General features: G+C 42.9%; 2 protein-coding genes and 1 long non-coding RNA gene across 8 annotated transcripts in view; 1 reads left to right on the top strand and 2 right to left on the bottom strand.

Annotated features, from left to right (window-relative positions):
* Positions 1–13,017, top strand: part of LOC126991800 (uncharacterized) — a 26,370-nt gene extending 13,353 nt beyond the window's left edge. For 2 of the 6 annotated variants that reach the window (XM_050850474.1, XM_050850469.1), the window contains exons 6-7: positions 7,456–7,603; positions 11,966–13,017. In XM_050850474.1, the coding sequence (XP_050706431.1) occupies positions 7,456–7,603; positions 11,966–12,122 (305 nt within the window). In that variant the 3' untranslated portion in view covers positions 12,123–13,017. Of the gene's footprint in view, positions 1–5,942; positions 5,994–7,398; positions 7,604–11,965 lie in introns of all 6 variants that reach the window. The other 4 variants (XM_050850471.1, XM_050850472.1, XR_007745860.1 and 1 more) reach the window with 4 other exon arrangements.
* Positions 1–15,711, bottom strand: part of LOC126991801 (uncharacterized) — a 16,942-nt gene extending 1,231 nt beyond the window's left edge. Inside the window, exons 1-2 of the long non-coding RNA XR_007745861.1 lie at positions 14,160–15,711; positions 1–1,843 (exon numbers count right to left, since the gene is read on the bottom strand). The exon at positions 1–1,843 is cut by the window's left edge and continues 1,231 nt beyond it. This is a non-coding gene — a long non-coding RNA (uncharacterized LOC126991801). The remainder of the gene's footprint in view (positions 1,844–14,159) is intronic.
* A 1,199-nt stretch (positions 15,712–16,910) lies between these two features.
* Positions 16,911–27,500, bottom strand: part of LOC126991804 (neural proliferation differentiation and control protein 1-like) — a 13,207-nt gene continuing 2,617 nt past the window's right edge. The window contains exon 4 of the mRNA XM_050850477.1: positions 16,911–21,776. Within this exon, the coding sequence (XP_050706434.1) occupies positions 21,651–21,776 (126 nt within the window). The 3' untranslated portion in view covers positions 16,911–21,650. The remainder of the gene's footprint in view (positions 21,777–27,500) is intronic.

Below are 27,500 nucleotides of genomic sequence, written 5' to 3' on the forward strand. Positions count from 1 at the left end.
CTTTTGTTTATTATTTATATCAATGACTGAGATACAGGAATTAGTAGTGATGTTAGTAAATTTGCAGATGATACCAAGATCGGTAGAGTAATTGAGTCGGATCGGGACGCTAGTATTCTCCAAGGTGAACTCAACAGATTGTATGAATGGACGGATAAATGGCAGATGGAGTTCAATGTAGGGAAGTGCAGTATTCTGAGTGTAGGTAGGAACAACCCCTCACATAACTATTGCTTAAATGACACTCATAAGCAGGTCTGGGTGCGAGAGGGATTTAGGGGTCTTAGTGAGCTCTGATCTCCGTCCAAGGGCACAATGCATTCAAGCTTGAAATCGAGCAAATAGGGTACTGGGATTTATTTCAAGGAGCGTAAGCAACAGAAGCCCCGAAGTCTTCCGCAAACTATATTTAGCATTAGTTAGACCTCATCCTGACTATGCGGTTCAGTTCTGGTCACCTTACTATAGAATGAATATCAAAATGTTAGAATCGGTGCAGAGGAGGATGACTAAGATGATTCAGGGGTTGAGAAACTTGCCATACGAGGAAAGACTCAAACAGTGAAACTTGCATTCTCTAGAAAGGCGAAGGGTGCGTGGAGACATGATCGAGGTTTATAAATGGATGAAGGGCCTTAATAAGGGAGACATTCATAAGGTTTTGTTGGTAAGAGAACCGGGTAGGACACGAAGTAATGGGTTTAAACTGGATAAATTCAAATTCAACAGGGACATAGGCAAAAATTGGTTTACTAACAGGGTGGTGGATGAGTGGAATAGGCTTAGCAGTCATGTGGTGAGTGCCAATACAATTGTCACATTCAAAAATAGATTAGATAAATTCATGGACAGCGATATTAGGTGGGGTTAGATACACGGGAGCTTAGGGTCAAAGGAGCTGCCTGGTACAGGCCTACCGGCCTCTTGTAGACTCCTGCGTTCTTATGTTCTTATAAGCGTGTGCACCGCACGCTTGTGCACGACTCTACACAAACAGGTCCAGCCAGTCTCGCCGCATAGGTCCACACACATAGGCCGGGCTCTGTCTGGCGGAGGTGGTGATGGAGTTACCAGATGCTCCACTCTACTCCTCATACTGTACGCGGCGAGGCGACGCAGCACAGCCAGACAGTCCATCCCGTGCCCGGTGAAGGCCAGGGATGAGCTAGTCCATCTAGGAAGCCCCAGTAGCCGCTTAAGGATGTCGTTAGGACAGACCCTAAGACGGTTCATGGAGGCAGCCCTATACCGCGACCACAGCGAGTTGCAGTAGAGTGAGTAACAGTGGCTCCTGAATAACTCCAACCTCACCTCTTTGCTGCAGAGGAACTTCCTCAGCAGCGTGTTGCCGATGACTGTGTGCTTGGCGGTCTGTTTCTTGATGTCATCATTATCAGTCCTTTCCCTGTTGATGACGTGGCCCAGGTAGGTGGATCTATCCACAAATGTCAGGGCACTCCCACTGAGCCACGCCGATGTCTGGTGGTCCACCCTGGAGTGTGGCGGCGGCACTATCATGCACTCTGTCTTGGTGGTGTTGTAGACAATATTGTGCGTAGCAGCATATGCCTGACACACTCCAGTAAGGTCCTGCAGAGCCTCCACTGTGGGCGCCACAGTACCATGTCATCAGCATAACTCAGCGAGTTGATGCACCTATCATGTAAGCGGCAGCCTGTGCTGTGTCACGCAGAGCGGCAGTGAGATCATCTGTGTAGACGTTGTACAGGTAGAGAGACAGGATCCCTCCCTGGCCAATACAAATGGCTGTCTTAAATGGCAGCAAAGAGGAAGCCCCCCATTTTAGAGTAAATTTCTGGGTAGTGTTCCTGTGGGAAATAACCTCAGATTACGAGGTTAATATTGACCACCAATCACAGTCAAGGAAGTGACTTACCTTAAAACCTCCCTTACTCCTATTTCAAACTAAGATAAATAGAATTGGCCAACCCTAAACTGCTACTTAGCTGTGGATCTCGGAGAGTTGGGAGAATGTACGTAGTGGAGGCATCAGCAGAATCATCGTCGTCTGCTGTCGCCCGTCGCCCGCTGAAATCTGCCGGCTTCTCTCGGCTGCAGGAACGAGTCCGGTGCCCAGGCTTGTCAACTCAGCACCGTTCCCACGGCAAGGAGCACCTCCTAAGCACAACCTAGCACCTACGTGTTAGAAAACATCCTGTGGCGCGGCTGTGCCATGGCGTTGCGACATACATTCACACATTCACATGTACATTATAATAATATACACATCACAGTTTTTACATGTGTTTATGTCTAATGGCTTTCAGCGTAACCAGGTGAGACTCTCTTTAACAGAGGCATGACTATGGCCTTCACACACGGATTAAAATGACCTTCAGTAATAATCCCGGGCAATATTAATTAGTCTCTGTCCTCCTCCCACTGCACAAACACCAACATCCAAACATAAAGTCTTATCATTTTTCCTAGTACACACATTCATATCAGTTCAAAACGCTTTGGTGTGTGTGTGTGTGTGTGTGTGTGTGTGTGGGAGGGGGGGGGGGGTTACTCGTCTTCCTTGGTGTGGCAAGCATCCCAGACAGACACTCCACTGTTAACCATGGCAGCAGCAAGAGCTCCAGCGGCATCTCTCCGCTTTGTGTCCCTCATCAACTTCTTCCTGGTCGTCCTCAGCCACCCGGGACAGTCACACTTGCCGCTGAGTGCAGCAAATGCTGCTATGGGTGCTCTGAGCTACGAGGAGTTGACAACCTCCCTCGTGGTCAACCAGCTGGCCATTGTGCAGATGATGCAAAATGTTTCGGACGCCTCTTGCGGTGAGTAACGTGAGGTTTGTTAGATCTGAACTTAGGTTTATTAACAAGCCTGGTGATGGATTTGCGTTATCTGACCGATATTTTTATTTCGAAATTCTGCCAAGTTTAGTTATGAGAAACAATAAATGGCGATCCTATGAGTGACTGTGAAAGCTTGACTTATTTTGTTACGGCATAAAGGACAGACCAAGGGCAGAGCTAACAAACGAAATATTACACAAATAAATTCGAAACTCGCACTCTTAAAAGATGACGCAACAAGGCATATATATATATATATATATATATATATATATATATATATATATATATATATATATATGCATATATATATATATATATATATATATATATATATATATATATATATATATATATAACAAATTGGTGAATTGTATTGTTGCAAAAACATAGGTTCGTAACGAAGGAGAAGGATGGTGCTTGTCATCCAGCCCCCATGCAACAGAGGCAGTGTGAGAAAAGCTTTACTTCTCGTCTATTTGTAGTCTGGTGATCACTGAGGATGTAATGTATAGGACAGGAGACCCAATGTGACACTGTAAGAAATTATTAGCGCTCCACAATGCACAAACAGGTTTACTGAGTTTGTGCACAGGAGAGATGAAGAGAAAAAAGAAAAGCGTAGCGAGACAAGAAAAAAGAACTAAAGAAGGAGCAGAGGTGAGAGGAAAGGTAAATAAGCTGAGAGGTGTAGAGAAGAAAGGGGTAAAGGGAAACTTGAGTAAAAGAAAATTAGTGGAAAGCAGAGGAGAGTAGAGAAGAGAGGTAAGGAGGGAGAGAGAAATGAGATAAAGAGAAGAAAGTAGATAGGAGAGAGAGAGAGAGAGAGAGAGAGAGAGAGAGAGAGAGAGAGAGAGAGAGAGAGAGAGAGAGAGAGAGAGAGAGAGAGAGAGAGAGAGAGAGAGAGAGAGAGAGAGAGAGAGAGAGAGAGAGAGAGAGAGAGAGAGAGAGAGAGAGAGAGAGAGAGAGAGAGAGAGAGAGAGAGAGAGAGAGAGAGAGAGAGAGAGAGAGAGAGAGAGAGAGAGAGAGAGAGAGAGAGAGAGAGAGAGAGAGAGAGAGAGAGAGAGAGAGAGAGAGAGAGAGAGAGAGAGAGAGAGAGAGAAATTGGTTGAATGATTGATGGACTGAAACATTTATTCACAAACAGTAACCATATCTGTGAAAAAGACCTACTGAGTGCATGGGTTCAGTCTTAGCATGTTAATGGGCTACTTAAATGTTAATGGGTAGAGAGGACGCGGAAACGGAACGGAAGGTGAGGTCAGATAACATACCACGATGATAACCAGCCTCCATGAGTACGTGCGGACTCAGTGTGTGTGTGTGTGTGTGTGTGTGTGTGTGATTTTTTTTTTGCTCTCTAATACATTTTCTTAATCAAAACGTTCCCGTATTCCATCACATATTCATTTAAATAATACCAAGCGTAACACTGGAAGCGATAATCTTGAAAGAAAACAAAAGATTCATGAACGAGAGAGAGAGAGAGAGAGAGAGAGAGAGAGAGAGAGAGAGAGAGAGAGAGAGAGAGAGAGAGAGAGAGAGAGAGAGAGAGAGAGAGAGAGAGAGAGAGAGAGAGAGAGAGAGAGAGAGAGAGAGAGAGAGAGAGAGAGAGAGAGAGAGAGAGAGAGAGAGAGAGAGAGAGAGAGAGAGAGAGAGAGAGAATGTATTTACTGCAGATGGAGGCATGTTACATTTCCTTCCTTCACTACTTCCTTCCCGCATAACAGCTGTTGCAGAGATGGGGAGACAGGAGGCGAGGCGGGCGGACGAGGCGGAGGAGCAGGCGGCGAAACTGGAGGCGTTGCTGAAGCCACATCTGCAGCAGGCGATGGAGACGGTGGAGGCAGCATATGAGCGTCGCCTACAGGAGGTTCTGGAGGACATCACCAACCAGATCAGCACCACCGCCCAGGACACGCTTGCCAGTAGGGAACCGTGCTGTCTTAAATTTAAGGGGTTTGGACCATGTTTGTGTTTGGGATTTATATTTTTAGGATGTTGGTGTGTGTGTGTGTGTGTGTGTGTGTGTGTGTGTGTGTGTGTGTGTGTGTGTGTGTGTGTGTGTGTGTGTGTTAGTTTTTCTTATGATGGCAGAAAACAAATTGTGCATAAATAATAGAAGCTGTTGGGTCATATTATAAGACATTTCCTCGTCCAACAACACATATTTGACAAGGCTTTCGTTAGAGTTGTGGGCATCTCCAGGAGTAGTTTTTGACCCTGGTGGTAGTGTGACCCTTCCTCTGTACCATGAACCTGAAGAGACAATCATTAGAACACGACTGATCCACTCTTTGACCTCCAGAAATAGGTGATGAGAGAAGCGAATGTGTCTTGTAATACCGACCTACGTATTGTCGTATAAGCGTCCCTCATGCACCCAACACTCGTGCAGGGATGACAGAGCTGCGGCAGGGGATAGGGCTCGAGATGGACTGGTCTCTTGGGGCGCGAACCAGCAAGAAGCCACACCACCGAGGCCACACCTGCTTACCTTGGTATGGTTCTTTGTTCATAGACATTATCATTATCACTGTCGTTGGTGTAATCATTGTTATGGTCCTCTTTTTTTTCTACTTTTCCGTCAGAAATTTATTGTTCTCATTTTTCTTCAACTTCCTCCTTCCATTCTCTTTTTTTTTTCCTTTTCATCTTCTTTTTCCTCTTCTTCTTCCTCTTCCTTCAAAGGCTTCAGATACACTATTATCATTGGGATCTTTCTACTCCTCTTCCTCTTCCTCCTCCTCTTCCTTTTTCTCCTGTTCATAACTGTCATGGCCCTCCTCCTCTTTTCCTCCTCCTCCTCTTCCTCTTTGTATGAAATCATCCATATATTATGCTTCAGTAGTAATAGTAGTAGTAGTAGTAGTAGTAGTAGTAGTAGTAGTAGTAGTAGAATGAAAATAATAATAATAATAAAAATAGTATTGGTAATAATATCAATAGTATAATAATAATAATAATAATAATAATAATAATAATAATAATAATAATAATAATAATAATAATAATAATAATAATAATAATAATAATAATAATAATAATAATAATAATAATAATAATAATGATAATAATAATAACGAGAGCAGTAATGACCACAGTACACATTTCTTTCAGCTACCATTGTCCACAACGACACTCAGCCTTCCTTATGCAGTGGAGCCAAATGTGAGTAGAGAGGCGAGGTATGAAGGTCATGTAATAGAGTGAACATTTAACTATAGAAAAGTTAATTGTAAACTAAATAACCACGTTGCGTGACACATGATCTCCGTTGCTATTAGACTTATAATGGAGGGTTGACGGGAGTGAAGGGGGGGGGGGGGGTTAAACGATATGGTAAATGAGGGGAATAGGTTTCTCTCTCTCTCTTTACTTACTAATTTATCTGTCTGTCCATCCGCTTATCTTTCTATCAATTCCTCTTTATATCTGTCCATCTATGTGTTTATTAATCTATGTCTTTCTATCTATCTACTTATCTATCCGTCTATCTCTGTCTTTATATCGTTCACTTTATAACATTTATCTATTTATCCATACATCTGTATATATATTTCTATCTGTCTATCTATATCTATCGGTCCATAAAGAAATCTCTCTCTCTCTCTCTACTCCATGGCTGTGGGCCGTCGACACTGAACAGTGATTGACGAAAAGGTCGTTGGTCATGAGTGCCTACACAGAATCATGGGCTATCGCTGAAATGACTGAGTAAAACTAGTGATTACTCCGTGAGATATTCGAGGCCCTCACCTCCAATGTCCGCGAACGCCAACTCTAGCTATTCGAGCAAATGGCTCACTACCATGCAGATGACCATTCTCACCGGATTGTTTCTGTAAGAGACATTCCCGAGTGGAGAAGGCCAAGAGGACGCCCAGAGAGTTTGTGACTTGAGCACGTCGATAGATCTTGCCATGGGGTCCTTAGGGCGGGAAGGGCGCCTGCATGTCCACGTGCCCGGAGAAGCCTCTGGGTGTGGCGCAGTAACATATGCGAGTCGAAGCGCTTCCCTGGCGTATGCCCTTCTTGCTTGCTTGATTGTTTTTGTCTTCCTATCCACTCGAAGCGCTTCCCCGGCGTATGCCCTTCTTGCTTGCTTGATTGTTTTTGTCGTCCTATCCACATACTCACTATATATCTATTGATTCGCTGACGTACTAATCTCTCAATCTTTATATTAATCTATCTGTCTAGCTCAATTTATTTATCCATTTAATTGTCGCTTGGGCAAGAGTTAACATAAAAACGTATAAAAGTCTGCAAGAGGCCGGTTGGCCTATACAAGGCAGCTCCTGTAAGCCTAACCCACTTTACCTCAATATCCATGAATTTATCCAGCCTCCTCTTGAATGTATCTATGATCGGCACTCACAGCACGACTGCCAAGCCTGTTCCACTCATCGATGCATTGCTGTGAGAATTCGAGGTTTGACGCTATTTTGACACCCACGTCCTTGACGCATTGAACGCTTTTGAATTTGACGCCACACATATATACACACACATGTATATACATACCTTTGCCTGTTTTATTATTCAATTCATTCACTAACATCTTCAATTACAGTTCTGGTGGGATCGATCGGATCCCTTGAGGTGATTAAGAATGATAAATATCCAAGAGATACAAACTGCTCCTGGAACATCACCCTTCCCGTCAAAGCTCCTCTGAGCCTCACGTGGGAGTACATCGACATGGAGACACACCCCACCTGCAGCTATGACTGGGTGAAGGTGAACGATCTTAGCAACGGCGGCGCCTCCGTGTTCGGGTGAGTGATTAGTGGTGTGGAGTGCCTTTATCTTTAGGTGCTGCCTGTAGTGCCGGTAGGCTCTCTTGAGGGGCGTCTTGGCCGGCCCCAGCCCGTTCGTGGCGTGGACGAGTTTTATTTATAGTGGCTGCCATGATGTATGACTGCTTGGCCCATGCTGCCCCCCGGTGCTCCACTTGAACGAAGTCGCTGATGTTAAGGTTGAATGAAGATCTGGGCAGCATGTGGGTAATCTTCCGCCACTCGCGATGGTTTGAAAAATCAGCTTGTTTCGATGGGACGCGAACCTAGGTCCACGGGCTCACCACGCCCGCACGCTGACCACTCGGCCAAATAGAAATAGATAGGCAGACAGACAGACAAATTTACGTAGATTTGCATAGATATTTAGACCACAGACCTCGATTCTCTCTCTCTCTCATACATTTTCTTAATCAAAATATTTCCGTATCGCAAACATCACATATTCATTTAAATAACACCAAACCTGTCACTGGAAGCGATAATCTTGAAAAAAATAAAAGATTCAAGAGAGAGAGAGAGAGAGAGAGAGAGAGAGAGAGAGAGAGAGAGAGAGAGAGAGAGAGAGAGAGAGAGAGAGAGAGAGAGAGAGAGAGAGAGAGAGAGAGAGAGAGAGAGAGAGAGAGAGAGAGAGAGAGAGAGAGAGAGAGAGAGAGAGAGAGAGAGAGAGAGAGAGAGAGAGAGAGAGAGAGAGACCTGACGCTAAAGGCTTCACTCCCGTGAGAGAAGGAGCCAGACCCGCCCCTAGAGCCATTTATCCTATTCATTGCTACAACAGATTTTCCATACTGGAGGAGGAGGACGACGAACGGAGCACCTTCTTGGTCGGTGACTATGATTCGCCATCAGGTGGTTGAATTCTGTGGAAGAGTCCCCCGTCGTAGGCGTAATTACTGTTATCCCGGAGCTGGAGTTGACGACATCGCAGCTGCCCTGGACGAGGTCTCCGCTGAGGCTTCTAATGACTCACTCTTTGTTCTCCACGCAGGTACAAACGACGTCACCACGACCCGGTCTGAGAAACTGCTGGACAAGTACCGTAGGCTCATCCAGCAGTATAAGTCTAAATCCCCTAATATTTTGATTTCATAAATTTTACCACGGACGTGGGATGGGAGCGACTTTTTCAGTAAGGCCTTCAGCCTCAACAACCGCTTACAGACTCTTTGCGGAGAGCTTGACGTTGAGTTCTTTAACGCCTGGGACAATTTCAACGGCCAGAGTAAACTCTTCCACAGGGACGGAATACATCTGTCCCCCATCGGGGCAGCCAGATTCGGAAGGCTCCTCAACGACGCAGAACGTGACACCCGATCAAAAAAAAAAAAAAAGACTCAGCCACGTCCCTCCACCCCGCCCGTGTAAATAGACGCCATTCATCGGAACAAACTCGTAACCTTGAACCCGCCAGTACCTCCACCTCTGTTACCAAGCCTCAAGATAACCTAAGAGTCCTTAGTTCCAATGCGCGTAGCCTAAGAAACAAATTTGATGAACTGCGATGTCTTGCTCTGACAGAAAATTTTGACGTAATTGCTATAACCGAAACATTTATCGACACCACAAATATTGATTTAAGTACAGAATACAACATAGATGGCTACAGACTCTTCAACAAAGATCGTGTAAACCGAAGAGGCGGTGGTGTCGCCCTTTTTGTCAATAGCTATTTGCAACCCACTGACAGAACACCAGGAGACAGTAACGTTGAACATTTTTGCGTACGAGTAAACATTGCAAACGTCAATTTAAATATATCTGTCACCTACAGGCCTCCGGGGCAATCACTCGATGCCGATCTTGAAATAGACAGCGTTTTAAGGCAGTCATTTAATAACAGCGACTCACTGATATTAGGAGACTTTAACCTCCCCCATATCGACTGGGCGACACTGTCAGGTACAGAAGGCGAGTCACACAGAATGATCGAATTTTTAGAAGAAAATTATCTAAACCAAATGGTTTCTGAACCAACTCGACAAAATAACATACTCGACCTTGTTATAACTACCCAAGATAACCTAGTCAGTAATGCCACGATAGGAGAACACCTCGGTTCTTACGATCATAAATTAGTGCGCGTCGACATTAGAGTTCAAACATCAGTGACTGAAAATAAAGTAAAGGTGCCCGATTTCAAAAGAGCAAACTTCGTAGAAATCCGACGAAAACTAATAGAAATGCAATTATCAGATGACGGTAATGTAGAGGACGCCTGGCTAAGCTTTAAAAATCATTTACTCACTCAGCAGAACACATTCGTCCCTTTGTATGAGAAGCGAAGTAACACTAATAAAGCCCACCTTGGTTTAAAAGCGAATTTAAACACTCAGTCAAGGAGAGAAAATTGTTTTACAGGCTAAAGAAAGAGCAAAGCACGCCCGAAAACATTTGACTTTACCGTGATGCCAGGCGACGAGTAGAAAGATTAGTATGTCAGGCAAAGCGTAGATATGAAGAAACTATTGCGGCCAACTGTAAAAATAATCCGAAATCCTTCTTCAGTTACATAAACAACAGAAAGGCGATCAGAAGTGGAATTGGACCCTTAACAAACAGCGACGGTGCACTAGTGACTGACAGCCAACACGTTGCAAACCTATTAAACAATTACTTTTCCTCGGTGTTTAATACTAACAGTTCTCCCACCACTACCACCAACACCAGTACTTATGTAAATCCCGAGCATGCATTGCCTAACTTTGATATAACAACCGATGAAGTCTTGAAAGCCCACCAATCACTTAAAACAAATAAAAGTCCTGGACCTGACAAAGTATATCCTACTCTGCTCAAAGAAACAAAGAGCGAAATAGTCTCCCCCCCCCCCCCCCACAACCGTATTCAATATGTTCTTGCGACAAGGTATCGTCCCTTCGGATTGGAAAAAGACTAACGTGACACCTATTTTCAAGAAAGGAGACAAAAAAGTACCAGATAATTACAGGCCCATTAGTCTAACTTCGGTTGTAGGTAAGCCACTTGAGAGCATAATTAGAGACAAAATTGTGAGTTACCTTGAAAGCCACTCATTAATTGGGGACTCACAACACGGCTTCCGTAACAAAAGATCCTATTAACCTTTTATAACGACCTCTTTACGGTTTATGACGTAACCAAATCACTGGACGTAGTCTATCTTGATTTCCAGAAAGCGTTTGATAAAGTCCCACATCATAAATTACTTTACAAATTAAAGCAAATAGGTATTGACGGTCAAGTACACCAATGGATCGCGAATTGGTTGAGCAACAGACAACAAAGAGTGGTGATTGACGGATTTAACTCAGAGTGGGCGCTGGTCACTAGTGGCGTCCCTCAGGGCTCGGTTCTTGGCCCAGTGCTCTTCATTATTTACATCAACGACGTGGATGTTGGACTCAATAATCGCATTAGTAAATTTGCAGACGACACAAAGATTGGTAACTCGGTTCATACTGACGAAGACAGGCAAAGCCTCCAAGAGGATTTGCACAAAATTTCAGCTTGGTCTGATAGATGGGATATGCCCTTTAACGTAGACAAGTGGCAGGTCCTTCAAGTTGGAACAAGGAATAAGAAGTTCGATTACAAAATGCGCGGCTTTAAACTCAAAAGCGTTCAATGCGTTAAGGACCTGGGGGTCAAAATCGCGTCAAATCTCAAATTATCACAGCAATGCATCGATGCAGCAAATAAAGCGAACAGAATGTTGGGCTTCATTAAAAGAAACTTTTTATTTAAGAATAAAGATGTAATACTTCCACTCTATAACAGTTTAGTCAGACCCCACTTGGAATATGCGGTACAGTTTTGGTCTCCCCACCATGCAAAGGACATTGCTAAATTAGAAGGTGTTCAGCGTCGGGCAACAAAAATGATCCCTTTCTTGGGCAACAAATCTTACGAAGAAAGGCTTTCCACCCTTAACATGTTCTCTCTTGAGAAACGTCGCCTCCGAGGAAAACTGATCGAATGTTTTAAAATACTTAATGGTTTCACGAATGTAGACAGACCAACATTGTTTATGATCGATGACACTTTGCGTACGAGGAACAATGGCGTAAAACTCAAATGTAGACAAGTAAATTCAGACTGCACGAAATTTTTCTTCACCAACGTTGTAGTGTGAGAATAGAATAAGCTCCCACCGTCACTGGTCCAGTGTAACACGACTGACTCCTTCAAAAACAAGCTCGACCGTCACTTCCTTTAACTTAATATCAACTACAGTTGAAATGCATCGTTTTGGAGCCTTTTGATTAATGTAGAATCACTTAGGTTTAAGGACAGACCACCTAGTCTCGACCATGGGGTCTGTGTGGTCTGATTTTCTATGTAAATCTATGTAAACCTCAACAGGGCTGGGCTATGTGGCACCTTGTCTCCCTCGATGCTCAAGATGCTGAGTGTGGTGCTGCCCCCCACCAAGAACATCCTCGTTTCCTTCCGCTCCGACGGCTCCAACGAGGGGGGAGGATTCAAGCTGAACTACCACGTGCAGACTAAGAGACGCTAACCACGTGGATCTTGGCGAAAAGACGAATAAGCTTCCACTCATGAGGAAGAGAGGAAAGGGTTAAAGTTTCACTACAGTAGAATGTACTCATTGGACTTTTATTTTACGAAAATTAGATTAATCGAGCTATACAAACTTATCAGGGAAACATTTTTTGTTAAATTCAGTACTTTTAAGTTATGATCTATTTTTTGTTTGAACAATTAACAACAATTAGGACATTTATAATATAAGAAAAGAGCGTCAGTTCGTACCGTAAACAGTATCTTTTGTTTTAATTGATAGTCTTGTTCTCGAGCCCAACGGGACGCCCAGCTAACTCATGGATGGGTCAAGTCGACCGATCCTGCCAGGAGAGATTTGGGACGGATAGGGTTGGTACGTGGGAGCTTGCTCGGCGGACCGTCGGGAGTGGAGGCGGCGAGTGAATGAAGCGACTCGCCCTCGGGCATAATTAAGCTCCCTGCTATTTTTTTTATAGTAGTAGTAGTAGTAGTAGTAGTAGATACAGTTCCCTATACCTATCTTTTACTTAAGATAATACGACCTCTGATGTAATGACTTTGTGCGCCCGTCAATTAGTTTACTAAAAAGAGGGTTTGTGCAGCACGTCCCAGCCCACTGATACCAACCCACCCCGGCAGCGTTTCGTAATTCCCGACCGTACCACGCCCTGCTGCTGCCAAGACGACCATGATGGCTGATGGCAAAAGTCTAAATCTAGGGGCCATCTTATAGGAGCTAGATTTTTTTTTCACGGATGAAAATAAAGATTAATGTAAATTTCTAGTAGTAGTTAAAAGATATGAGGAGATAGCACACCACGTAGCCTAACCCTGGAACTTGTTTCCCGGAAGGTAGAGAACTCGATAGTATTAATGAATGGCTAAAGCTTCCTGTCTGTTTTCATAGCATGCTAATATTCACGCGGCTTGACTGCAATCAATACATATGTGTGACGCGAATAAAAATGTATGTATGATTACGTGACCTGTAAAAGTTTAATAATAATAATAATAATAATAATAATAGTAATAATAATAGTTTTATTTCACCCAGCGGCATATATAAAGAAACAATACAGGAAAGAGAAGGAAATCGACCTACAAGCAATTACGCCTAAATAATTATCGACCTTATAATTATATAAGCGTGTGCACCGCACGCTTGTGCACGACTCTACACAAACAGGTCCAGCCAGTCTCGCCGCATAGGTCCACACACATAGGCCGGGCTCTGTCTGACGGAGGTGGTGATGGAGTTACCAGATGCTCCACCCTACTCCTCATACTGTACGCGGCGAGGCGACGCAGCACAGCCGGACAGTCTATCCCGTGCCCGGTGAAGGCCAGGGATGAGCTAGTCCATCTAGGAAGCCCCAGTAGCCGCTTAAGGATGTCGTTAGGACAGACCCTAAGACGGTTCATGGAGGCAGCCCTGTACCGCGACCACAGCGAGTTGCAGTAGAGTGAGTAGCAGTGGCTCCTGAATAACTCCAACCTCACCTCTTTGCTGCAGAGGAACTTCCTCAGCAGCGTGTTGCCGATGACTGTGTGCTTGGCGGTCTGTTTGTTGATGTCATCATCATCAGTCCTTTCCCTGTTGATGACATGGCCCAGGTAGGTGGATCTATCCACAAATGTCAGGGCACTCCCACTGAGCCACGCTGATGTCTGGTGGTCCACCCTGGAGTGTGGCGGCGGCACTATCATGCACTCTGTCTTGGTGGTGTTGTAGACAATATTGTGCGTAGCAGCATATGCCTGACACACTCCAGTAAGGTCCTGCAGAGCCTCCACTGTGGGCGCCACAGTACCATGTCATCAGCATAACTCAGCGAGTTGATGCACCTATCATGTAAGCGGCAGCCTGTGCTGTGTCACGCAGAGCGGCAGTGAGATCATCTGTGTAGACGTTGTACAGGTAGAGAGACAGGATCCCTCCCTGGCCAATACAAATGGCTGTCTTAAATGGCAGCAAAGAGGAAGCCCCCCATTTTAGAGTAAATTTCTGGGTGGTGTTCCTGTGGGAAATAACCTCAGATTACGAGGTTAATATTGACCACCAATCACAGTCAAGGAAGTGACTTACCTTAAAACCTCCCTTACTCCTATTTCAAACTAAGATAAATAGAGTTGGCCAACCCTAAACTGCTACTTAGCTGTGGATCTCGGAGAGTTGGGAGAATGTACGTAGTGGAGGCATCAGCAGAATCCCGAAGGTGGTAGCGGCCGTGTTTGTCCTCACGACTCCAGCGTGGCGGCAGCTTGGCACGGGTACTCGCACTCGGTCTGGGTATTTAACGCTTAACAGCCTTTTTCTTCGGTGTGTTTCTCAAGTTATGATAACTTTTTTTAACAGCACGGGGAAACTGTGTTTCCTTTGGGGTCTATTATAGTATCAGAGAGCCAGGCGCTGGCTGTTCTGTCCTCACAAATTAATAAGGGTTGCCACGTCAGCAGGTGCCTCGTCGACATTTGAACCTTGATTACGTTCGAAGCACTCTCCACACCGCTTCTAAACATTTTTTGTGGTATTAAACTATTAGCACTAGTTTCTTAATTCTAGTTGAATTGCATTACATTAATAACAATAATTATACAACAAATACCAACAAAATTACTTCCACAGCTGGAGCCCGCCGAACATGAGAGAGTGCCTCAAGTATAATGTCACCCTCCTGGGATTAACTTCCTCCAAGCCGAGCTAGATCTCAGAGCCAATGATCTCTGAGGCCTTAACGTTCCCTCGCTGGTCTCACAAGACGAATGCAGGGATTGGTCCTCTGGCCCTTCAGACAATTCCAGGGGGATGAGATTGTTAGTTGATCTTAGACACTGTTGACCGCTAACCATCAATTCTACTTATCTTACGACCCCACCCCCATCGACTTGCAAAGAGACAATTTTCCGGAGTGGCAACTGGGAACGAGGCGTGTCACTCTTTATCAAGACTATATCCCTCACTTTCAGTGGACAGTAGGCTCTGGCAATTGAGCACCGTAAAACCTCTCCCTCAAACTCAATAGATAATCAGAGATCCAATGTTTATCCCTACTTTCCAAAATCTTAATCAAATTATGGTAGCTAGCTCTGAGACGTGCTGGATCGTTTACTGTGGGATCACTGACTTCTGCACCGAGGCTTCAGTTCTTCTTCCAGTGATAAGTGCGATGGAGTCAGAGCTTCTATATTTATGGGGAATCATCTATGTAAGTCAAGGGGCGATTATCGACACTGTTTTCGATTTTAATTATTATAGTTCTTAATTAATTCTTCCAGGGTTAATTTTGTCCGGTGGAGTCTTTTTTAGGCAATTCTTTACTATGCCTAACATTCTGTGAACTCATTTTGCCAAAGTGCTCGGGCAGTTATGAAAGTCCAAACACACTTTCTCGCCTCCAGTGATTGTTTTACTAGAGTGTTTCATAATCTCTATTAAGAAAAGGGAGCTACCTACAAAATTAATGGCGTTATCACTAATCAAACGCCTCGGACATGATCGCCTAGCTGCAAATCGCCGGAATAGTTGAATAAAGGTCTCGGCGATAAAATCTTCAGCTGTATAGTTTCAAACGTATCGCCCTTGTGGAGGCACAGGTAAAATATATATATATATATATATATATATATATATATATATATATATATATATATATATATATATATATATATATATATATATATATATATATATATATATATATATATATATATATATATATATATATATATATATATATATATATATATATATATATATATATATATATATATATATATATATATATATATATATATATATATATATATATATATATATATATATATATATATATATATATATATATATATATATATATATATATATATATATATATATATATATATATATATATATATATATACACACACACACACACACACACACATATATATATATATATATATATATATATATATATATATATATATATATATATATATATATATATATATATATACACACACACACACACACACACATATATATATATATATATATATATATATATATATATATATATATATATATATATATATATATATATATATATATATATATATATATATATATATATATATATATATATATATATATATATATATACTTATTAATCTATATATATATATATAAAAAGTCATTTATATACTTTTCTATTATTTATTCCGAAGAATGTACCCATTTTGGTTTCGCTAGGAGTTGGTGTGGTATATGGCCCCTGACAAGACGTTGGTGAGCTGTGGCGTCTGGGCTGGGAGAGCTTGCTACAGGACACTCGTGAGCCGTAACGTCTGGGCCGTGAGGGTTTAGTGGGCACTCTGGGGCAGAGCGGTGTGTTGGCACGGAGAGCAGCGCGCCAGCCTGTGCTTGGGTCTCCGGCTAGGGGGGAGGGGAGGGGAGGGGAGGAGCTGGGAGCTGTCGAGAACCAGACGTTACGTGACACTCTCGGCAAATTACCATAGATGAAAACTTCTTCAGCCATGGATTACAGAGCCGAATCAACCGCTTAAAAGATAATATACATGTATTATCTTACAAGCGCTGCTCAGTGTCACAGGTGATAGTTGTCAGAGTGGCAGCTGTTGCTGACGATTGAAGACTGACGGGCCACGCTCGGCTGGCGGCGGTGTTGGTCAGGTCCCAGCTCGGTGGCTTGGCTTTCAGTATACAATCTAATACAGCAAAAATATACTTGTTTCCAGCAAGCTAACTAGGCTCTCCTTAATGCTAAATCACACCACACAAAGTACTGTATGTATATATTCTATAGATATATTTGCTTTATAATACTGAACATAGACTGTAAGGAACAATTAAGGCATGCAATAAATATATATTTATATATATCTCTTTTTTTTTATCTTCATCTAAATATAACACAACATTGATCCTATGTAAGATGGCTCAGTAATGACTACACAAACTTATATTATATTTTTCAATATACTGTACCGGCAGTTTTGCTTTGTCAACCAACAGCTTGTTTTTGTGTTACCATGGATGTTACGGTACCAGGGCGAGTTGTTCGTGACAATGACCTAATTTCCCTGATTACACAAACCTGAACAATAAAGATAAATAACCTCTATAGTAGTAAAGGATATTTCAAACATTTTCTACATATGTATTTGTATTTCTACAAGTAAGAAATATGCAGTCGGATCCACTGTGATAAACAACTATAATTATGAAGCAAATTTTCGATTTTTTTTACCTAATTTCAATTTTCTTGTAATGCCTCTGCCTTAGTTAGTTTGCAAGTATGTGTGGGTGGAGGGCGGGTACGGTGCGGTGAGGGCCTGGGCGAGGAGCGGCCGCCCGGCCCTGCAAGGGGAAGATAACGATCGTGCCGTGGAGTGACTGTTAGGGTGTTGAAATCAGAACTTGCGCTCGTCCAGTAAGGAGAGAACACTCACATTATAGTAGAAAAAAGTTCATTGTAAAAAAAGAGAGGAGAGAAAAACATTGATATCTGGTGGAGACATTTTCTTCAAGCATGCATTGCCGTTTTGAGAGGGAAAAGATCACGATAGCAGTGAATACTTCCATTTGGTTAATTTTGTAGAGGAGACGTGTGTGTGTGTGTGTGTGTGTGTGTGTGTGTGTGTGTGTGTGTGTACGCATGGCACTAAACAAAATTAACAGAAAGTGTCACTGTTAATGAGTGATCGTGCTCCTCGCCATCAACAATCCCACTGAATCTACATTATTTTTCCTTCATTTTCTCTGTCTTTACCACAATGTTTTCCTCCACAAGAGCGGCTATATGGGCTAAGTAAGGTAAGGAAGGTAAAAAGGAAGACTTAGACGAAACAGCGTATTCTGGCTGAGAGAGAAAAAAACTGACCAATTGTTGTTATCATTATTATTATTAAGTGTTCGTGTCTTTTATATATTGATTGCGCTTCTTCAGGATAATCTATGTATGTGGAGGGGGGGGGGGGGGTGAGGCTATTGCAAGGGAGGTGGAGGGGGGAGTGGGAGGAGGTGTTTTCACTGCTCTAAACTAATAATTATGTCTGTACAGTTACGCATCGATAAGAAAATACAAGGATAACTATTTTGTCTTTTTTCTCACTAAACTTATATAGAATTTGAAGGGGGCAAACTATATATATAAATATTCTCTTTTTACTCTTTCCTTTTAATGTTATATATCTTAGGTGAAGGCAGAGACAAGGCTTCGAGACAGAGTGAGAGAGAGAGAGAGAGAGAGAGAGAGAGAGAGAGAGAGAGAGAGAGAGAGAGAGAGAGAGAGAGAGAGAGAGAGAGAGAGAGAGAGAGAGAGAGAGAGAGAGAGAGAGAGAGAGAGAGAGAGAGAGAGAGAGAGAGAGAGAGAGAGAGAGAGAGAGAGAGAGAGAGAGAGAGAGAGAGAGAGAGAGAGAGAGAGAGAGAGAGAGAGAGAGAGAGAGAGAGAGAGAGAGAGAGAGAGAGAGAGAGAGAGAGAGAGAGAGTGTGTTTGAGGTTATACAGACACGAATTATTAACATGTCTAGGGATGTGTGTATATATATGGGAAGTCAATCCAGATATATAGGTGTGTGTATGTTTATAAAGGAATATTATGATGAGGCTAGGACGTAACCTTATTCTGACTAGGACAATAATAGTTTAGTAGCAATAGTAATAGTAGCAGCAGTAGTTGAAGTAGTAGCAGTAGTAGTAATAGTAGTAGTAGTAGTAGTAGAAGTGGTAGAAGTGGTAGTAGTAGCAGTAGTAGTAATAGTAGTAGTAGTAGTAGTAGTAGTAGTAGTAGTAGTAGTAGTAGTAGTAGTAGTAGTAGTATAAGCTCTGAGGGCGTTACTGTAAAAGTTGGATATGGCTTTTTTTTTTTACTTATGTATAGTTGCCTAGGGTTCATTTGCCGTTCCATTTTGTACGTGTCATTCCATTTAGCACTCATGCCAGTAAGGAAAAAAAACAACCTGAAACACTGAGTTGACGTATGCAGTGGGAAGTAGTCACGATAAAACCGACGGATCAGTCTTTATCCTGACAATAGTAGAAGTTTAATATATATCAACTCACCTTATTTTTGGGACTAGTTATACTCTTCACATGAGTACTAACTGGAAGGCTGGGTACTAAAAAGAGGCGAATATACCCTAGAGTTCTTTTTACACCGAGAACGAGAGAGACTCCTGCCAGAGCTACATGAGAAATATACGTAAACGCGGGGTTGAGTGGCGGCGGCGCAGCGCACGACGGCAGGGAGGAGGAGCACGGAGAGCACGCGATCGCTGCTACGAGGTGACTGAGGCTGACCTGACGTTCCTGCTTATTGTCTCCGGCGCTGAGTGTAGGCGACTGTTTCAAGTGGCTGCCGGCATGGTGAAGTTATTGGTGTAAGAGGAGGACTGTCAACTGGCTGTGTGTATATACTGACATACTCTTTTTCACGAATTAAATGAATGAGTGAAAGAAAACATGAATTATTTTCCTCACGTAGGTATTTCAAGGTTATTAGATTTTTCATTATTATCATTATTATTGTTGTTGTTGTTAATGCTGTTGTTTTTTCGTGAAATGAAAGAAAATTTGAAAGAAAATACGGTTAAGTGATAGAAGTAATTATTGTTATTATTTTCTTCTCTATGAAGTGAATGAGTGAATGAAGAAGAAAAAATAGAGGTGTAATATGTTTATCCTGTGACAAACATTGGTAGCTTTTACTTTTTAATCCTTCCATGAAAAAAGGCAATCTATGGCGAACATCAAGAGATAATAAATTTTTTCCGTGCATGAACTGAATGAATGAGAGAGAAAAAAACCCGTCTCTTTTAATGGTGAAACGTAGATACTTCATGCTTTTTATTTATTTAGGTTCAGCTCTCCCTGTCGCGGCTGGTAAAGGTAATACTGTCTGTCGTGTCTGTCTGCCGTGGAAGAGAAAGGGTTTGAAACGGTTTACAGCCCACTCGAGGCCTTGACGGTGAGGCTCCTGTACCATCCTGCCCCAACGTGACGCGCCCCCGGTCTGCAACACAGCGTTATAACATCATCATCATCATCATCATCATCATACATTTTGTACTAAACGATACATGATTTGCCGAAAAAACTTCAATAGCAAACGAGATAGAACGAAAAAGATATTGGAACCGCGTCCTTAAAGTTTTGGAGTTCGTTTTCATCACACGTAATATCTTCTTTTTGTGGCTACTTTTTTTTTTTTCAAAGACCCAACTTTTACATAGTGTTCTGAGGCTATACGAAGCTGACGAGTAGAAGTGGCGCAAGGCGATGACCGGTAATAGTGTCTTGTCTGTCTTGATGTTAGTTTATTTCCGTTTATTTGCATGGTTAATAGACGCTTGACAGTGTTATGTGGATTCTAGTATAGGCGTGCTTATAATTATGCATTGACTTCCATCTGATATTGACTTTCCATCCTAAACTGACCTCTCTTTTGGGTGCTCTTCTTTACTTTATTTTCATAGGAGCAGCGCTAGCGTTTTTTTAATTGTTTTTATTTATTTTTTGTCCTTGAGCTGTTCCCTTTACTGTAAAAAAATCGTTATTATATCTCTAAATTCTGGATCTATCAGTGTTTTGAAGCTGGCGAAGAATCACATATGCTAATGGTTGGTATGTCCTCTTATCTGCCTTACTGTAATTTCCGGTTCTTTGTCTGTGTTATGGAGGCTCAACTGTGGTCTTATTTCACTCAGTTAAATCTTCTTTTTTCACGATAAAGGAGAAAACTCAAAGGCCATGAAAAAAAGAAGTTATCCACACGCTGCTCCTGCAATGACGACGGAGAAGCTTTACCTGTAATGTTTTCGCTAATCATCACTTGTGTACCTGCGAGACTGTTTTTGTTTTTTTATCCCTTTTCTTCAGGTGTTGTCGCGATCCCGTCAGAGAGTCAGGTGTGATGTGAGAGGATAGTCGTTGCGAGGTGTGTGTGTGTGTGTGTGTGTGTGTGTGTGTGTGTGTGTGTGTGTGTGTGTGTGTTTTTCTTGTTCAGTGGCAAAGCAAACTATTCCAGTCTATGAGAGAGACCTTGGATTGTGTGTATAGTGAGGACACAAGCGTTTAAAAGTGTCGAAGTGTGTGTGTGTGTGTGTGTGTGTGTGTGTGTGTGTGTGTGTGTGTGTGTGTGTGTGTGTGTGTGTGTGTGTGTGTGTGTGTGTGTGTGTGTAGCAGGCTTATTCATAGTTTTATCTTCTTATCTCTTATCCAAACAATTTCTTCCTTTCCCTGATACACATTTTTTTCACAATAACCCTCAACATCCTAACCGTGCGTCCATTCCGTCCTCAGCTCCTTCACTATTTGCCAGAAACGTTTCAAATCCACTCATTATGTTGCTTCCTCGTCGTGTCAGCTTCCTTCATCATCACTATACAATAATAAGATAGTACTTGTCGTCGTCGTCGCTTCAGCTTGCTTAATAACCACTATACAGTATTAGTATTTCCCTTTGTTAGCTATTTACGTATAAATGAACTTGGTCAGCCACTCGAGCCGTGCAGGTCGCGTTCACTTGGTGGTCGTGTCCTCGTCGTGGTGGTCGTGGTGGTTCTGCTCCGCCTCCTTCCTGATGGAGGGCGTGGCCGGGGTGGGGTCGTCGTGGAAAAGCGGGTTCTTCACCTCCATCTCGCCAGTCTGTGGGAAAGAGGCTCCAGTCAGTCTACGTTACCAAGTACACGAAGAATAATTCCCTTGAACAGTGGAATCATGGCTCTCAAACTGACATCGAACTAAGTCTACATGGAACGATTCAGAAGAACATTACTGCACGTTTTAATTTATTCAAGGTTTTTATTTTTTGCTTCCACTGGTGAAGGTTAACGAGTATGTAGGTCATCGACTATGTAGGCCATCAGCTAAGTCAAATTATATAAAATAAAAATAAGACAGTAAATAAAAACTCGACGGAACAAATTATATTGCTGCATGTCTTCTTTCGCCCTTGTACCATTCTCTTTTTGCTTCTGTGGGTGCTGATAAAATGTTGGGTATTTAGTCAGATATCTCAGCTCAAAGGAACTACTTGGCAGGGAACGTCCGCCAGTCCATGCCACCAACTACTACGCTGAGAACATGTCCTCGCCTGTTTGATGGGGGGACGGCACGCGAGGCGGCAGCGTGTGAACTGGCTACCAAAAAAGTCTGTGCGTTCGACTTTCTGCCGAGGCAATACGTGGGGAGAGGCAGTGCTCTCCCGCAACTCCGGCAGGTCTACGGGGACTTAGATACCTAGCTCGGAGGAGTGTTTCGACGTCATCTTCGTCAGTCTGGGGAAAGATGCGTCAGCCAGTCAGTGTTACGTACATTTAGGAACAATGATGAAATGTCAGCCAGTTACTGTAGGTCCATATTATCATCAGGCTGGTATATATCAAGTACAGGTTTGAGGCGTCAGTCAGCTCATGTTATATATTCAATCAAGAGGCGTCAGTCAGTCAGTTCGTGCTATCATAAAGCTAACATCAAATACATTAAAAGAGCCGCTATCGTCAGGCACATTATGAGCAGTTAGTCAGTCAGTCCACGTTATCATAAGGTTAAAGGGGCGTCAGTCAGTTAGTCAGTTAGTCCGTGTTATATCAGGCACATTAAAGGGGCGTCAGTCAGTGAGTTAGTCTGGCTGACTATAAATATTAAAAATTTTCCCCATCAGTCTGCATTGGGGAGGAGGCGTCAGTCAGTCAGTCAGTCAGCGCACGTTAGAAAGTACACTGCGTTTATTTCCCTCCGAGAATGGCTAACAAAAGCACTCTATATATCTATTTTACGGCATGTTATCCTTCTCATTTTCTTGCACCGCTCTCTTTAGCTTCCACGTGTGTTGTGTAGACTATTAAGCCGACCTAGCCAATAGATAAATAAAAGGCAGGAAAACTTGTAATTCAGTGCCAAACAAGAGCTGCTGCCACAGTGCCACCACCCACGAAAGCTTATGCTCCTACTTCACTATAGTTCAGGGAGATGTTAGCTGTTTGGTTTATATACGACACAAGAAACGAGTCTTCCACAAGTTCTTCAGATCGTAAAGAACTAATTACAACTTTTCCTCTTTGTCCTCGTTGATAACTTCGTTCACGCGTCCTCCTCTTCATTAAGACATTCACATACTGTAACTGTATTGTTATGGTCGGCTGAAAAATTCAAAACTGTCGTAAAACAGATTTTCCGCGTTGTTTGTTGATGAACTCATGGACACCCCTCCACCCACGCCCTCCTCGGCCTCCTCCACCCCTCTCCACCCACGCCCTCCTTGTCCTCCTCCACCTACGCCCTCCTTGCCCTCCTCCACCCACGTCCTCCTTGTCCTCCTCCAACCCCCTCCACCCACGCCCTCCTTGTCCTCCTCCACCCACACCCTCCTTGTCCTTCTCCACCCACGCCCTCCTTGTCCTCCTCCACTCACACCCTCCTTGTCCTCCTCCACCCACGCCCTCCTTGCCCTCCTCCACCTCCCTCCACCCATGCAAGCCCTTTTTGCCCTCCTCCCCCCCCACTCCACCCCCGCCCTTGTACTCGTAGCCCCCCCCTGCCTTTCCCTCACTCGCTGTCTGTAACTCAATTTCCAGCAACGAATTTAATCCTTTAACACAAAGCAGACCGTTGTCGTTTGATGTGACTCACGGTAACCTGAACATACCCTCGGTCACGGCATGGCGGAGGGGCGGTGGGGCCTTGGCTGGTGGAGGCGGCGGTGCGGGCCTGACGATGCTGGCTGCTGCCCCGTGCTGCTCTTTGCCGCTTTGACCAATCAGCAGGGCCGTCGGTGCGCCGACATAAGTGACATGGCTCTCGCCACAGTGGCTCTCGCTTAGCGTGCCATATGTACGAAAATGATTTCAGTGCGATAATTTGGTCTACTGTTCGAAATGCGATTGTACGCATGCGGCACTGTGATAATTTCCACATACGTGTTTCTTGCAAAATAATTAAAGAGCAGACAGTACAATAGTAGGCTTGCCCTGAATGACTCAATCCTACGATATCAAATGAAATGATTTTGTCGGTCTAAACTGGTAACACAGTTTAAAGAACGTTGATTTACCTTTTCTGAAACTTTAGAAATATTAATAATTGTTGTTGACAATACATTCTAATTATAACCAATATCTTTATGGGTATAATAATATGATAGGTCATCTAGCTGCACTGCACGCTGCCCGCCGCACGCGCCACCTGCAGGCTGCCGCCGCACGCCGCGTCGCCGCCAGTCTCGTGTTTTTCTTGTGTGGGTTGGTTGCTGAAGTGTGTGTGCCCGTTGCCGCAGATTCCTGACGCCCCCTGCGTGGCTGCGTGGCCTCAGCAGGGGCGGCACCTACCACGGCATGTGTAGTGAGGTGAGGCCCTTTTGTTCGTCCAGCAGTGATGGCCGAGTGTTGGAGCTGGTGTGTGCAGGGATCGGTGACTCGGACGGCTCGTTTTACTGGTAGCCAAGTCTTGTTTTGCTGGTAACCTAGTATTGTTTTACTGGTAGCCAAGTGTTGTTTTACTGGTAGCCTAGCGTTGTTTTACTGGTAGCCAAGTGTTGTTTTGCTGGTATCCTAGTGTTGTTTTACTGGTAGCCAAGTGTTGTTTTACTGGTAGCCTAGCGTTGTTTTACTGGTAGCCTAGTGTTGTTTTGCTGGTATCCTAGTGTTGTTTTACTGGTAGCCTAGTGTTGTTTTACTGGTAGCCAAGTGTTGTTTTACTGGTAGCCAAGTGTTGTTTTACTGGTAGCCAAGTGTTGTTTTACTGGTAGCCAAGTGTTGTTTTACTGGTAGCCTAGTTTTGTTTTGCTGGTAGCCTAGTGTTGTTTTACTGGTAGCCTATTATTGTTTTACTGGTAGCCAAGTGTTGTTTTGCTGGTAGCCTAGTGTTGTTTTACTGGTTGCCTATTATTGTTTTACTGGTAGCCTACTATTGTTTTACTGGTAGCCTAATATTGTTTTACTGGTTGCCTAGTGTTGCTTTGCTGGTAGCCTAGTGTTGTTTTACTGGTAGCCTATTATTGTTTTACTGGTAGCCAAGTGTTGTTTTGCTGGTAGCCAAGTGTTGTTTTACTAGTAGCCTATTATTGTTTTACTGGTAGCCTAGTATTGTTTTACTGGTAACCAAGTGTTGTTTTGCTGGTAGCCTAGTGTTGTTTTACTGGTAGCCTATTATTGTTTTACTGGTAGCCTATTATTGTTTTACTGGTAGCCAAGTGTTGTTTTGCTGGTAGCCTATTATTGTTTTACTGGTAGCCAAGTGTTGTTTTACTGGTAGCCTATTATTGTTTTACTGGTAGCCTATTATTGTTTTACTGGTAGCCAAGTGTTGTTTTGCTGGTAGCCTAGTGTTGTTTTACTGGTAGCCTATTATTGTTTTACTGGTAGCCTACTATTGTTTTACTGGTAGCCTAATATTGTTTTACTGGTTGCCTAGTGTTGTTTTGCTGGTAGCCTAGTGTTGTTTTACTGGTAGCCTATTATTGTTTTACTGGTAGCCAAGTGTTGTTTTGCTGGTAGCCAAGTGTTGTTTTACTGGTAGCCTATTATTGTTTTACTGGTAGCCTAGTATTGTTTTACTGGTAACCAAGTGTTGTTTTGCTGGTAGCCTAGTGTTGTTTTACTGGTAGCCTATTATTGTTTTACTGGTAACCTATTATTGTTTTACTGGTAGCCTAGTTTTGTTTTGCTGGTAGCCTAGTGTTGTTTTACTGGTAGCCTATTATTGTTTTACTGGTAGCCAAGTGTTGTTTTGCTGGTAGCCTAGTGTTGTTTTACTGGTAGCCTATTATTGTTTTACTGGTAGCCTAGTTTTGTTTTGCTGGTAGCCTAGTGTTGTTTTACTGGTAGCCTATTATTGTTTTACTGGTAGCCTAGTTTTGTTTTGCTGGTAACCTACTATTGTTTTACTGGTAGCCTAGTTTTGTTTTGTTGGTAGCCTAGTGTTGTTTTACTGGTAGCCTATTATTGTTTTACTGGTAGCCTAATGTTGTTTTACTGGTTGCCTAGTGTTGTTTTACTGGTAGCCAATTATTGTTTTACTGGTAGCCTAGTTTTGTTTTACTGGTAGCTTAGTGTTGTTTTGCTGGTAGCCTAGTATTGTTTTACTGGTAGCCTAGTGTTGTTTTACTGGTAGCCTATTATTGTTTTACTGGTAGCCTAATGTTGTTTTACTGGTTGCCTAGTGTTGTTTTACTGGTTGCCTAGTGTTGTTTTGCTGGTAGCCTATTATTGTTTTACTGGTAGCCTAGTTTTCTTTTGCTGGTAGCCTACTATACATTTCAGCGGCGGACAATCGCTGATTTTCGCAAATATTTCCTAAACGAATCGTTGGATCAGTATGATATTTCAACACACTACAATTAACATCCGGACCTAATTTATGGATAACATACCACATTACTATATGTTTTATGTGTTGAGTTTACTATTTAAAAATAACACCAACCCGACTAGTCATGTTGACACATTCGAAGGAAAGTGTGCCCCACTCCTCCCAACACCCTCCCAAACTATTCTTAACCACAACTCCTCCTTCTCGCTCTCATTATCCCTCCTCTTCTCCCCTAGCTCCTGCCTCCCTCATCACTCTTGTGTCCTCCCTATTTCTCCCATCACTGTATTATCTCTGAGAATGTTAGGTATGTGTATATGTATAGATATGATTATTAACTAAGAACATGGTACAAAATAAAGGAGGCAAGACGTATTTCACGTTGATAATTACTGTACGACACCTGGGTGCGCCTCGGCAGTCAATGAGTTATAGCCTGCCTCTGCAAGTCATAGCCTCGGACTGGGGAAGGGGTTGGTGAGTAGAGGGTGAAGAGGAAACGAGGGGGATACTGAGATTTTGGGTTAGGGATGGAGGGGTATGGGGGTTGTTCGGGGCGTTGGTGGAGGGGTAAGTCGAGTACCCCTCACTCTTCCGATTATGTATAACACCTTAGATATGATGACTGGTTAGGCTTAATATCAGTCAGTAAATTCACATAACACATATAGTAATGTGGTATGTTAGCCATAAATTAGGTCCGGATGTTAATTGTAGTGTGCTGAAATATACTGATCCAACGATTCGCTTAGGAGATATTTGCGAAAAACAGCGTTTGTCCGCCGCTGAAATGTATAGTAGTGTTGTTTAACTTGTTTTGCTGGTAGCCTGGTCTTGTTTTGCTGGTAGCCTATTGTGTTGTTTTGCTGGTAGGTAGCCTAGTCAGGTTTTGCTGGTAGCCTAGTCAGTGCCAGGCATGGATCCTGGTGATAACGACACGATTTTGCAGTGAAGCATAAGTGAACGTGAAGCCTCTTTTCAGTATGCTATGTCATAACCTCTCCAATCTTGTTCAAGACCCATGGGAAATTTCTAGGATGAATGATTTTTTTCATATGATTT

The sequence above is a fragment of the Eriocheir sinensis genome, unplaced genomic scaffold, assembly GCF_024679095.1.
Source record: "Eriocheir sinensis breed Jianghai 21 unplaced genomic scaffold, ASM2467909v1 Scaffold342, whole genome shotgun sequence".
Classification (NCBI taxonomy): Eukaryota; Metazoa; Arthropoda; class Malacostraca; order Decapoda; family Varunidae; genus Eriocheir; species Eriocheir sinensis.